Source organism: Puma concolor, chromosome A2 (assembly GCF_028749965.1).
Source record: "Puma concolor isolate L17-30 chromosome A2, mPumCon1.1.hap2, whole genome shotgun sequence".
Classification (NCBI taxonomy): Eukaryota; Metazoa; Chordata; class Mammalia; order Carnivora; family Felidae; genus Puma; species Puma concolor.
Window position 1 is genome coordinate 145,444,757 of NC_141668.1, and position 13,800 is coordinate 145,458,556.

Genomic DNA, 13,800 nt, shown 5'->3' on the forward strand with positions numbered 1-13,800 from the left:
CAGCTTAAACAAATATTAAATACCTCTTACCTCTAATATTTGCCGCCCATATGTTTTTATTTGCTGGAGTTCAAGGCCCTGGATCTTCTTAGGGTTGCAGTACTTCTTTAGGAATGGGTCTTTTGGTTTTGCCTTTGGAAAAGAACAAAGAGCACATAAGAAAGCAGCAGAGGGTTTACATTCTGCACACAGCCTCCTGGAACAGGGAGGAGTCTGAGCAGCTGGTGGTGCCTGATGAGATCAGCTCACAGGAGGTGGTTTTTTAAAATACAAGGGTCTGTACAGTTGATAGAAAGAAGCTGACCTGGGTTCCATCTTCTCTAGTCCAGTGAAGATCAAACAGGTCTTGACCTTGGCAGACCCCAAAGTCCTATTTTCCAACTTTCCTGGGATACTGCAGTATTGCTTTCTTAAGTGAAAGACACAAACTTCAAAACTGACCTAAGAAAGCAGCCTACAATGTAATGGACCTAAGTATTGTGTGTCCAACCTTCTTCCATGTGGGGAAAGGAATGCTCTTTAACCAGACTGGGTAGTTTTTTATTTATTTTTTTTATTTTATTTTATTTTTTTTTTATTTTTTATTTTTTAACGTTTATTTATTTTTGAGACAGAGACAGAGCATGAACGGGGGAGGGTCAGAGAGAGAGGGAGACACAGAATCGGAAGCAGGCTCCAGGCTCTGAGCCATCAGCCCAGAGTCCGACGCGGGGCTCGAACTCACGGACCGTGAGATCGTGACCTGAGCCGAAGTCGGACGCTCAACCGACTGAGCCACCCAGGCGCCCCCAGACTGGGTAGTTTTATTGCTAAAGTCAAAATAGATTCCAAATAAAATCAAAATTAAAATAAAGCCCCCAGGGCCTAACTTCTGGAAACTTAAAGCTCAAGTATCAACAACAGGTTCTGAAGGGACTTGAGAAAGTCCTTATGACCATGAACTTGCACAAGTACCTTGTAGATCAGGTCCTTCAAAGTTCCTTTTTCATTAAACATCCTAATAAGCAATGCTGAGGATTCATTAGCTGTGGCAAAGGTGACCCGATAGATGTAAGGGTGCTGCCAAAACAAGAAAGAAATTCACGATTATTCACATCAGTGTCTAGGTCCTTTGAGATAAGAATCTGGTTACATAGAGACAAGTACCATTTCAGCTGTGTAGTTGCACATAAATGTGGGGATGTCCCTGAATACATGGCATTTTCTTACAAGATGACCAACTAGCACCTCGTTCTTTATTTTTTTTAATGTTTATTTATTTGGAGAGAGACAGAGCGTGAGGGGAGAGGGGCAGAGAGAGGGGGAGAGTGAAAATCCCAAGCAGGCTCCCCGCTGTCAGCACGGAGTCCCATGCAGGGCTCGATCTCACCCCAAGCCGAAATCAAGAGTCAGACGCTTAAGCGACTGAGCCACCTGGGTGCACCTGGTTCTTTAGATGAGAGAAGGAACATAAACAAAGGGAGGTGGCTAACCGGCACGGTGAGCTCTACATGTAAAGGTATCTGCCTGGGTATGCACATTCTCAGAACCCAGGCAAAAGGGTGGAAGAAAGAGAAAGTCTGAGTTTGGGGGACAGTGGTTTTAATATTCTGCTGCTGTAAACTGGTAAAGACTATAGCCAAATCCTAGAACAGCCAAGTGAGGATCAGGGTAAATGTGTCTTTATTCACAGCTTTGCCTAACATTTCACACTGCTGTTCAGTACCACGCCAGGGAATGTAAAAGCCAGAAAACAAGCAAAAGCAGCATCCTTTGGCATCTTAAGCCCTTATCAAAAGCAGCTTGCAAGAATCTTCCGATCCTTCTACTGGAGTGTGCAATAGGACGATTCACAGGGTATTTCTGAGATGGGGACACTGAGTCAACCAAGTGGGGTGAAGAGTGAGACAAATTATTTAATGACTGAAAGGAAAGTCCTCGTATGACCTGGAATTTTGGTTACATGAACAAAGTGGCTTCAGACAGATATTACAATATCCATTAGCTCAAAGGAATAACATTAAAATTTAAACCCTTAGGAGCTGAGCTGTGCAAGGAATCGGGAGGCAGGGGTTGAGTGGGGTGGGGATGGAAGGGTGCGTCCAAAAAATACAGTAACTGATCATGAAGTTTCTCCTGATCATCACATCAAAATGATTGATGTTGACACTCTAACAGCTTTATTGAAATATAACCGCACATACCATTAAAATTCATCTATTTACAGTGCACAAGTCAATGGTTTTCAGTAGATTCAGAGCTGTACAAACTACCACACAACCTAATTTTAGAACATTTTCATCACCCCAAAAAGGAACCCAATGAATAAAATAAAAATCTTTGAGTCCATATGATATAAACAGAGGGGAGAATAGGAAGCTCTTCCTTAGAGTGCCAACTCATAAACCTAAGAAGAATGATGAAGTTGGAAAATCTCAATGAGGCTAAAACTAGTGGATTTGGTAACAACAGGATATTTATACAGTCTCAAAATATCTCCTTTATTAATTCTTATCATCTTATGAAAATAATTAAGGATGGGTACAAATGTTTAGCCTGAATTGTTCACTGTGGCTTTTTTTTTAAAATAAGAACAAAAATCTGGAAGTGGTCCAAATGTCTAGTATAAGATTAGCTGAATAAACTGAAGTAAAGCCAACAAGAATTCTATGGAGCCAGAATAATGATGTTATACTATATGTATTCAACATAAAAGATGCGCATGGTATACCATTAACCAAAAAATCAGGTTTTAAAATAATATGTACATAATTTTTCAAAAATAACCATATAAAGCTCTAGAAAAGCAACAACTACACATTTTGGTTCATGTTTCTGGTTGGTTGGGATTACAAGTGAGTTTTATTTTATTTTTGCTTTTCCATGTTTTCTGACTTTCCACAATTTTAATATGCACCACTTATCTGTACTACCTCCTTTTAAAAAACCACAACCATTAAAAGAAATTTGGAGGGGTGTCTGGGTTGCTCAGTTGGTTAAGTGTCCAACTTCGGCTCAAGTCGTCGTGATCTCACAGTTCATGGGTTCAAGCCCTACCTGAGGCTCTGTGCTGACAGCTCAGAACCTAGAGCCTGCTTCGGATTCTGTGACTCCATCTCTCCCTCTGCCCCTCCCCTGTTCGTGTACTCATTCTCTAAATAAATAAATAAATAAATAAATAAATAAATAAATAAATAAATGTATGTTGAAAACCAAAATTAAAAAAAAAAAATGGAATTGAATGCTGAGAGCCTGTGTCACACAACTAATCGCACTCAAAGACCACAGCATTTTTCTTGGCTACATATCACACTTCATTAAAAGCTTGGTTTTGCTAGCCTGACAAGACCTTCTATCTTCAAAAACGAACTTGCCAACCCAACTAGACAGGTCAGCGTAATTGTGCTCATGAATGACTCAGTCTAGGGTCCTACATCCTCATGCAGACCACAGATAAAGAACATCAATACTAACTCAATTTTCTGGCCAGATTAGTCTTTTCCTGAAGACATTCTGCATATATTCTGAAACATATTGATGTGTTTTTTTCCACTAAAGGCCTTGGATCAAAATGTACATTAGCATAAACAATACCAGGCACTCCTAAAGGCCAACTATTTGGCCTGTGAGAATAGTGACTCAGACAGCAAAAGAGCTCTTGTGCTTCCCCGTACCCAGCCTATCTAAATCTATATTAGTTCTGTTTTCTCAGGCTAGAAACAGATCTTTCAATTCCATGGATATAAACATCCTCATCAAGAACAAAGTGGGTGCTTTCCTACTCTGACATTTGTTTAAAACACACATAACCATTTAAATTATCATGTTTCATGGTTTGTGTAGATGTCACGAATGCCATTTAAATGGCCTCTGAACAATTTCAGTCTGAACTAAAATCCACTCTACCTCTCCATTCCGTTGAGCCTACAGAGTATTTCCAGCTCGTCTGTCCATGGTCACCTACAAGAAAACACTGTGAATCTGTCATCAGTACATAGAATAATAGAAGGGCTTGTACTCACCAAACAGGAAGGCAGAAGTTTGATTAGACACTGAAAATCTTTATCTGACAGATACTTGTCGGGACCAAGGTCAGCCTGAAAACATGGGGGGAAATATTAGGGTGTTGCCTTAGTAATCAAAAGAAAAATTCCTTGTTACTCTTTCCCTTTTTTCATTTGCCCAAATATATGACTGTAAACCAAAGATGAAAACCACACTAAGTCTTGTTGCCTCAAGGCTTTTCTGGAGAGGTAGAATATAAACATATATGTACCAGGATTTAACTACACTCTTATCAAATTCCATTAACCAAATCACTAGAACTCCCAAAGTGAGAGATATAACATAAAGTAATGTTCAAGTATGTCTTCCTTAAAACAATCTGCAAAATTGCCAATCCTAAAGAGGCTCCAGAAATATTTTAAGCTGTTCCTGTTTCTTTCCAGATGTTTACTAGTTGATCAGATAATATCACATCCATATAACCAAATGAATAAGCAAAGTGACTCAAAATGACTCTCTTTTGTTGTGGGACTGAAGAGGCCTTATACATCATTCAGGAACACAGTACAGTTTCTTAATTCTCTTTTCTAATATCTGCTTTCATAAACCCAGCTAAAGTCCCTGAAATGAGACTGAAGCAAAAAACCAGCTTACCCAGCTTAACACTAGCCGTTCCTTTGGCTGATTTTTAATCTTCATCAAGAAATATTTCTTCCTTATTCTCCAACCTGCCATAAAAGCAGAGATGTATTTATAGCATATCATTTTTACACCAACAGAAATATCATCAACTAAAGAATAATAAAACTTAAGTTTGGTAATACTATCCACAGTAACACAGGCACCAGCAAAATGACCATTTGGTAATGTTGACATGGGAAAGACTGTACTTAAGAAAAGCAAAACAAAACAAAAAGTCCAGAAACCCCACCAAAAAAACACCAAAAACAATGGCAAAGAAACTATTCTATTCACGGGAATAGAAAAACTTCAGTTAAAGTTTAGTGAGAAAGAGTGACAGCAAATGAATGAGGGCCCTAAAAGTACACAGTACTACCCTCCAAACCCTCAGGTAGTGCTTTACCCAAGATTCATGAAGTATAAAAATTATGGGCTGCACCTCCAGGCAGTCGGAAAGCAAAAAGAAAAAGAAATCACCTGCATTTAAGAGCTTTCTCAGGATACAGATAGGAAAGTGTGACAAAGAGTCCAGTTCTGTGACCTGTATTAACAGACTAGACATATGCCAGTTTCTCACCTATGTCTTTCAACGGTTCTACCACCTCCCACTTTGGTTCTGATCGGAAGAACATGGAAACTTGCTGTAAGGCAATCTCTGCAAAGACATTTTAGAAACTCATCAGGCAAACCTATCATGAAAGTACCATATGCTTAAGATCTTATTCTAGCAAATGAAATCCTTATGGTCTATGACCTTCTTAAAAAACTTAATTAAAAAAAAAATCTGCAGATATAACTGCAATGTAGGGTTCTAGATTGGATCCTGGAACAGAAAAAGGGCATTAGTGGAAAAACTAGTGAAATCTGCATAGAATCTGTAGTTAATAGTAATGCACCAATGTTGATTTCTTAGTTTTGATAGCTGTGCCATGGTCATGTAAGATGGGGAAATTCGGTGAGGGGTGGTATATGGAAACTCTCTGTACTCTGTAAGTCTAAAATTATTCCAAAGTAAAAAGTTTATTAAAAAGAGTAATTATTAATGATATAAAAGAATGCATAGATAGTTTTAAACTGAAAGATCTAAAATACCTAAACTAGTTGGCATAAGCCAGGACTTCATTATATGCACCAGGCCACAACCCAAGCACAAAATTCAAAATGTGATCTGAGGTCAGCTCAGAACAGTCTTTATGTTGCTCCAAGTGATATTTATCCTGTCTTCATTCCTCATGGAATTACAGCTTTCACCAACAAAGAAGCGATTAGCCTTAAATATATATTGGAAATAAAAGCCAGTGTTTTAGAAAAACATCTATGTACAGCAACAACACAGTTCTATTGTGGGAAGTTACCATACCCCTGTTTACTGGAAAAATAATCCATCCTTCTTTTGTGTTCATGTATCGTAAGAACATTTCCCCCTTTTAAGAAGACAATGAGAAGAGGAAGTTCTTTAACGTTCACTGTATTAAGAAATTATCAAAACAACTGTGCCTTTTTACATTTCCTGCAAAAAGCAACATCTGTAATTTGCTATTTTCCCTCAGTGCAATGAGAAAATGAAGCCACTCTAGATCCCTGAAAGCAAACAGCAACACTGCAAGTTCACTGTGGAATTTCACCTCCACCTAGCATGAATGACATTCCAGGCACACTGGTGAGGAATGAGAGATTCGGCAAAAATGCTCTCCATATGTCAGAATGACCTAGTCTGGAATTACCATGCCAAGCACTTGGCAAACAATGTCATATATTTTACGGCACATTATGAGTTAAGAGATTCGGGGAAGAAAACAATCGACTCGTTTAGTGACTCGATACATAAAGTGTTGATGCTATCCACACAGAAGAAAACAAGACATGATCAAATACAAAACTGACTCCACCTACATTTGTTCTAACTACCCCAAAGCGACAAACCATCTGGAGGGACCGAGTATGGCAGAAGCATATAAAATTTTCATAATCAACACTGGGACCTCTGTACCTCCTCTATAATTAATGTTGATAAAAATGTTTTAGCATTTCCAAAACAACTTGAATGTAAACAATCGTAAAACAACTTCAACATAACTTAAAAACACATTGTTTTCAGTGAAAATCATCAACTTTGAGAAGGATCATGAAAAATAATTTTCTAAATGCAGTACAATGTGATTCTAAGAGCTGTAAAGGACAGTTCATTCACAACCAACAAACAGTGACTCATAGTTTCCCGCAAAATGCTCATTCAACATTTATCGTATGCTACTACGTACCACATGTTGTTCTAGGAATGGGGGAAATAGCTGTCAACAAACAGAACGTGCTGAATTTGTTACTGATAAATTGAGGACTGGAAAACTGATTTTTTTTTTTTTTACCTTAGAGAATCAGGAAATTGCAGAAAGGACATTTTCTTTCCCTTGAACTATGACTTATTGTGAAGTAAATCACATACCTACACTTTCAGTATGAATCCCCTCCCTCCCCAGATTCAGGCAACACACTTCAATCGTAAGCGTCGACTCCTCTGCTTAGAAACATTTACTAGCACACCATTTCCTAACAAAATCAAGGCCAAGCTTCTAAATCTAATGTTAACTCAGCTCTGGTTTTAACTTACCTTTCTGTCTTTACCCCTCCACAACATGTGGTACCTAGATTTACCTGCCTTGACCCCCAGAAGACTGGCCTGACCCCACCCCTCTGCATTTTCCATTCCTGTCCTTCAAGGGTCAACCCAAATCTGCTGCTCCCCTAGCCAGGTCTCCCTGGGCCCTCCAACCTCTGTACATTCCCAGAGCTACAAGTGTCCTTCTCCTATGGGATTCACCGTGGACTGTCCTGAGGTATGGCTACTCTCTTCCATTAGACTGTGAACTCCAGCTGGAAGGCTATGTCTTAGTGTGGGCAAAAGCCCACAGCTACATGGAAATATTTTTTTCTCTCCTGGAGCACTGGCCCTTGCCTCTGGCCTGGCAAACTTCTACTTATCCTTAGATCTCCACGTAGGTATCAACTTCTCTGGAAGCCTTCCTCCACCTTCAGATCTGGATCATCTGCCCCTCCACCCCTACCCTCAAGGTGCTGCTCCATGTCTACATCTGCCACAGCGTTCACCTGTCAATCTCCCTGCTGAAGTGCCTTGGGGTGCGGGTAGGGGACTATATTTTGCTCACTGCTGTATTTGTAGCACCTGACACAGAGTAGGCACTCAATAAATATTCCATAAAGCAAGAACTAAGAGTTCAACATGTGTTCAATGGATGTGGATGCTCTCTCCCATTAGAACGCTAAATCCACGAAACGAAAGGCATCTGCTCTCTTATTTCTTGAACACTGACTGACACCTGGGGAAAAACTGCATGCTCAGGAAATGCTGATAAACCAGCCCCAGGCAGGAAATACACAGCAATGCCTTCAGGCCCATCCTGTGCTTCCCACAGAGCTCTGACTTCTCAGCTCAGAATATACCAGTTGCCCCCAGTATGTGCAATCTCTGAGCTCCTAGATCCCAGCTCCATGATGACTATAGGGAACAGCCTCCTCCAGCCCAGCAGCTGGGCTCCAGATCCCCCATCTACTACAGCAGGAGTAGTAGAGGAGGTCTACAGCAGGAGTAGATGTGTGGAGGTCTGCACAGCGGACTGCGGCCTACAACCTCCCAAAGCATCCTGCTCTCGTTCTGAACACAATCCACACCCCCACTTGGGCCCACTACTGCCTGACCTACTCACAGGGTTCCTGGGTAGAAGAGGGCCTGTCCACTTCCTGTCCACTCCCCTTTCCCCTCTTCTTGTTTTATAGATCAGGACCTGAGGTTCACAGAGGGGAAATGCTACAAAGCTGTCATCGGGATCCAAGCTCCTCATCTCTGGTACAAGTGACTTTTGCATGGACATTAAAAATGGACATTAAAAATCCCCTATTCTGAGGAGGTTTGAGGTCTGAAGCAGGAAGATGGCTACACTGCACTGAGGCTTTAAAAAATGTTTTTTAATGTTTATTTATTTTTGAGAGAGAGACAGAGACAAAGCACAAGAAAGGAAGGGGCAGAGAGAGAGAGACACAGAATTCAAAGCAGGTTCCAGGCACCCTACACGGGGCTCAAACTCGCAATCATGACCTGAGCTGAACTTAGATGCTTAACTCACTGAGCCACTCAGACAGGTTTTTAAATGATAGAAGCATAAGAGAGAGAGAGAGAGAGAGAGAGAGAGAGAGAGAGAAAGAAAGAAAGAGAGAGAGAGAGAGAGGGAGGAAGGGAGGGAGGGAGGGAGGGAGGAAGGAAGGAAGGGAGGGAGGAAGAAAGCAAGAAAGAAAGAAAAACAAAAAAGAAAGAGAAAAGCAAGAAAGAAAAAAGAGAGGGGCGCCTGGGTGGCGCAGTCGGTTAAGCGTCCGACTTCAGCCAGGTCAGGATCTCGCGGTCCGTGAGTTCGAGCCCCACGTCGGGCTCTGGGCTGATGGCTCAGAGCCTGGAGCCTGTTTCTGATTCTGTGTCTCCCTCTCTCTCTGCCCCTCCCCCGTTCATGCTCTGTCTCTCTCTGTCCCAAAAAAATAAATAAACGTTAAAAAAAAAATTTTTTTTAAAAAAAAAGAAAAAAAGAAAAAAAAAGAGAAAAGAAAGAAAGAAAAAAGAAAGAGGAAAGAAAGAAAGAAAGAAAGAAAGAAAGAAAGAAAGAAAGAAAGAAAGAAAGAAAGAAAGAAAAAGAAAGAAAGAAAGAAAGAAAGAAAGAAAGAAAGAAAGAAAGAAAGAAAGAAAGAAAGAAAGAAAGAAAGAAAAGAAGCATCTTGTTAGATGAATAAGGTGAGGTTTGTGTGGCGTGGGGCATGTGTGTGTGCGTTTTCCAATACAAGCCCCTAGTGACTGGGAAACACCTGTTTTCCCTATACATTGGCTGGCCCTCAATTAGACTTGGTAGTAACACAAATGGACACCTTTGGAATTTAAATAAAAAGTCAACAGGGGCACCTTGGTGGCTCAGATGGTTAAGTGTCCAATTTTGGCTCAGGTCATGATCTCACAGTTCATGGGTTCAAGCCCTGCATTAGGCTCTGCACTGACAGTGTGGAACCTGCTTGGGATTTTCTTTCCCTCACTCTCTGCCCCTCCCCTACTCACACTTTCTCTGTCAAAAATTAAATAAACTTAAAAAAAAACTGAAACAAAATACAAATGGACATCTCATAACTCCCCCACAAGAGCACTAAGGACCTGTATTTCCTTGGTCATCTGGAGAACACCAGGAAAAGAAGGAAAAGATCAGCAATCCTAGGCTGGAGACCCAGCGAGAGAGGAGCAGCCGCTGGTGCCCTGAAGCTCCTAGTTACCTACCACCTGGACACTGTTGTGGCATCAGAGTCCCCACTCCAACAAGGCATCTTCAACCTCAGAGCAAGAGACAGCAAGAGTGGCGTTGGTGACTTTGGCCACATGAATGCAGCATGCACATCCTGAAGTGGAAAGGGGTGGTGACCACAGACCATTTGGAAAAGGATAAGAGGTGGAGACACTACCCAAATGAAAGGGGGAAGTGGCCCTGCTTTGAGAGGTGCCACATGGTGGAGGTATGCAGAGTGTCCTCAGGAACCACAGGCCATGCTTTGAGTTTCAGGAAGCCTGGACCAGTCCACTTGGCTTTCCAGGGACTGGCTGCCAAGCTGGTATAGAGGAGGCTGCCTGGGCTTCCCTTTCGAGGCTGCTAGTGGGTCAGCCTAGAGACAAGACAAGTTCTGACAGTTTCATTCAAAAGGGGCAATAAATCAGCATATGCTCTGCAAACAGCCTCCATCCCCTACTGTTTCATTCCAGGACTGTGCCGCCTTCTTGAGCACTTGGGTTCCGGTGGGAGTCTCTGGCAACCTTATTATACCTCTGCCCACATATGCTTTGGACTCCTGACTGTTCTGCCATACAGGGGGAAAGGAGAAAGATCAAGAAAAACAGTAGCATGTGAGGGGTACAGTAGTAGGAAATACAGGGATCAGATCATCTTCCAGGGGCAAAGCAGCATCTTAACTGGAAAACAGACATTGTATGCTTGTACAGTCATACGAATGTGCAGCCCTAGGTAAGGCCTTTCCTCTCAGGTGATCTCTCATCTATGAAATGAAAGGGTTGGTCTTGACATGCCTGCTCCAAATCTTTTCTAGCTCTGACCCCAGGTAATTCAATGTACTCCTGGTACAAGCTCCCTGCTTGTAGGGAGTGCATCTTCCTTGCACCTGCATCCCCGACACCCGGACCTGCACCCAGCACACAGCACAGGCAGAGCAGACAGTGAGAGCCTATGGGATGAACGGCATCATCATGTAGGCACTGCACCTTGATGCTTGCCCTCAGGAGCACATTAGCAGACACTCAGGAACTAAGTAGACAAACCAATGAACGGGGCTAGGTGAAGGCTGATTTGATAGCAGTCAATCCAGATGGTTTGCCATCTGACAATTTTGGGAATAATCGAGGTGAAGCATGGTAACTGAAAGCCATGAAAGATGCCACACTGAAAGAATCTAAGCTGTCCTGGGAGCCCCATCCTGTGATGTCTTTTCTCCTGTATGAACCAAAAAACAACTGGGGGAAGAATAAAAGCCTTGTAATAACTTAATGCTCAATTTTGTAACTTAGAGTAAACGTGAGTTTGAACTAAACTTTCCTTTATTGGCTGCATTCTAGAAAGGCATTTTTACCTCTGCAGGTACTTCCATGAGAAGAAAGAAGGTACATCAGAGGCTTCTCAGACTTTAATGTGCATGCAAATAACCTGGGGCCCTTGTTAAAATCAGATCCTGATCTGTAGGTTTGGCATGGGGCCTGAATTCAGCATTTCTGACAAGCTCCCAGTGATGCCAGTGCTGTGGGTCAGAGGACCAAACTGTGAGTAGCAAGGCCCAAGGGCTGTGGTTTTCAAACTCAGCTGCATATTGGAATTTCTTAGGGAGCTTTCCAAACCAGGAGCCCCCACCCCCATCTGTAGAGATTTTGATTTAATTGGCATGAGGGCAGCCTAGGCATCGGGATTTTTTTTAAAGCTCCCTGGATTGAGTTTATTATGTAGAAAAGTTTGGTACCTGACAGGCAGCCCTCTATTTCCCTCTCTCTGAAACAGTAATAAAAGTGCCTCCTTCTAATGACTTCAAAAGCAGTGTCTTGAGGACATGAAATGTAATGTGTGAACAATCTATTCTCTTAGCAAGGAAATCAGCTTATTAAAAATACCCAGAGTTCCATTGAGACTCTAAGCATGGGTCAGCTTTAACAGCTCAGTCAAATTCTAGTTTCTGGCTCGGTTCTACAACAGTTTCCATGGGTCTCTTCAAGGCCACCCCAAGGCATATTGAATATTTAATCACTCCTTCTGCTGACAACAGGCTTAGGTTATTGACGTTAGCTTTGTGTATAACTGGCACCCTCTCCACCTCAGTCCCCTGGTTGATTTGGGGAAAATTTGGAAGAGCTCCTTAGGCTTTGCACTGAGCGGGTCTCTGGGAACAACTGGGAAGACACAGAGAGGACCCTTCTGAACCACTCAGTTTAAAGTAATTCCCAGATAGGGCGCCTGACTGACTGGCTCAGTCAGTTAAGCATCCGACTTCAGCTCAGGTCATGATCTCACGGTTCACGGGTTCGAGCCACCCATCGGGCTCTGTGCTGACGGTGCAGAACCTGCTTGGGATCCTCTACCTCCCTCTTTCTGCCCCTCCCTTACTTGAGCACACTCTCTCTCAAAATAAAATAAATAAACTTTAAAAAAAATAAAGTAATTCCCAGGAAAGTAGACATGCTATATACTGTAAGTACGAAAGGAGAGCCAAATTAAAAATCAAATTAGGTTATTGTGGATTATTTACTTTCTGTTCTGCCAGGGAAGATAATAAAAGACTCCAAGTACACACACACAATAACTTCTCTTTCATATTCTTCTGTGCACACATTACACACATTTTAGAAGTAATTATTTTCTTCTTATACTCTTACAGTAAATTACAATCAGGCAAGTATTAGTAAAGGAATAATGCCCTATAACAAATGTACACGTGTCCCCGTTTGGAAGGAGAGTTTCTCCCACATGTCTTCTCCAGCAAAGAACAGTGCCTCTTTAGTCATGCAACCGTAGCTCGGAGACCCCTTTGCTTACCAGTGTAGTTTGCGGAATAGTTGTTTGGATCTAAAAACTTCTTAACCAGCTCACAATTAGACAAGACATGATTTGTGGTGATAACGTTGAGATAGTTCTGAAGACCTTTCTGCCTCTCAGCTATGAATTCACGATCCATGTTACCAATCAATTTTTTGGGAGGAAGAGGTAGACTTAGGCCTGCAATCTTTAATTAAAAGAGAAAAAGTATTATACTCATGCCATACCCAAAGAAGACGCAATATCAGAATCCTGAGCCGCCATATTTCATTAAGATGTATCCTAATTTCAGAGGGATGATAAAATGTGAAAAACTTCAACTGAGAATTGATAAAATGCTATATTAACCATAGGAACTTTAAAACTTAAAAAAAAGTGTTTTCTTTTTACCAAACATATACATGAATGTAATTTCGAGTCAAATAGTTTTTTTTATTGTTAGCAGTCCCATGACACTCTCCCCTGACAAATACCTCTGCCAACAGGTGACCTAGCCATTCCCCGTTCCCCGAGACAGCCGCATCCAATTCTCTGAGCCAATCTTTTTGGTACAGGGGAACATTCACTAGGAATTTTCATTTTTAGGCATTATCTATTAATTTCCCATTATGGATTAAGTTCTCTTTCACAATCCTAATCTCATCCCCTGCACAACCTATTCCTAATCCCTCCAATATAGTTATAATTTTTACTTAGTGCAATATCTCTGCTTACTTTAGGTTAAGTGATATTCACCTCTGAGCCAGAGAGCCATGCTTACTATTCCTTTTTATCAACTGGTCATTTCTGTTTGTTTGTTTGTTTGTTTGTTTGTTTTAGTTTTCTATTCAACTCCAAGCTCTCCATCTAAGCATCTTCTCAACATACTCAGATACAAAAATGCATCAATTCATCTTCTTGAAGAGTCCCTGCTCCAGGCAGGACTGGTGGTCCCCACTTCTGCTGCAGAACTGGCATCCTGGGACATCATGCTAGGGATGCTTTTGCCTTTCTCCCGTGAACCCCATTACTA

At 41.6% G+C, this 13,800-nt stretch overlaps 1 protein-coding gene across 19 annotated transcripts in view; it reads right to left on the minus strand.

Annotated features, from left to right (window-relative positions):
- The window catches only part of PXK (PX domain containing serine/threonine kinase like), a 74,959-nt gene that overhangs the window by 26,679 nt on the left and 34,480 nt on the right, over window positions 1–13,800 (minus strand). For 18 of the 19 annotated variants that reach the window (XM_086697769.1, XM_086697786.1, XM_086697784.1 and 15 more), the window contains exons 4-9: window positions 12,789–12,975; window positions 5,243–5,320; window positions 4,639–4,712; window positions 4,002–4,076; window positions 955–1,059; window positions 31–132 (exon numbers count right to left, since the gene is read on the minus strand). In XM_086697769.1, coding sequence (XP_086553895.1) covers window positions 31–132; window positions 955–1,059; window positions 4,002–4,076; window positions 4,639–4,712; window positions 5,243–5,320; window positions 12,789–12,975 — 621 coding nt within the window. The remainder of the gene's footprint in view (window positions 1–30; window positions 133–954; window positions 1,060–4,001; window positions 4,077–4,638; window positions 4,713–5,242; window positions 5,321–12,788; window positions 12,976–13,800) is intronic. The other variant, XM_086697783.1, reaches the window with a different exon arrangement.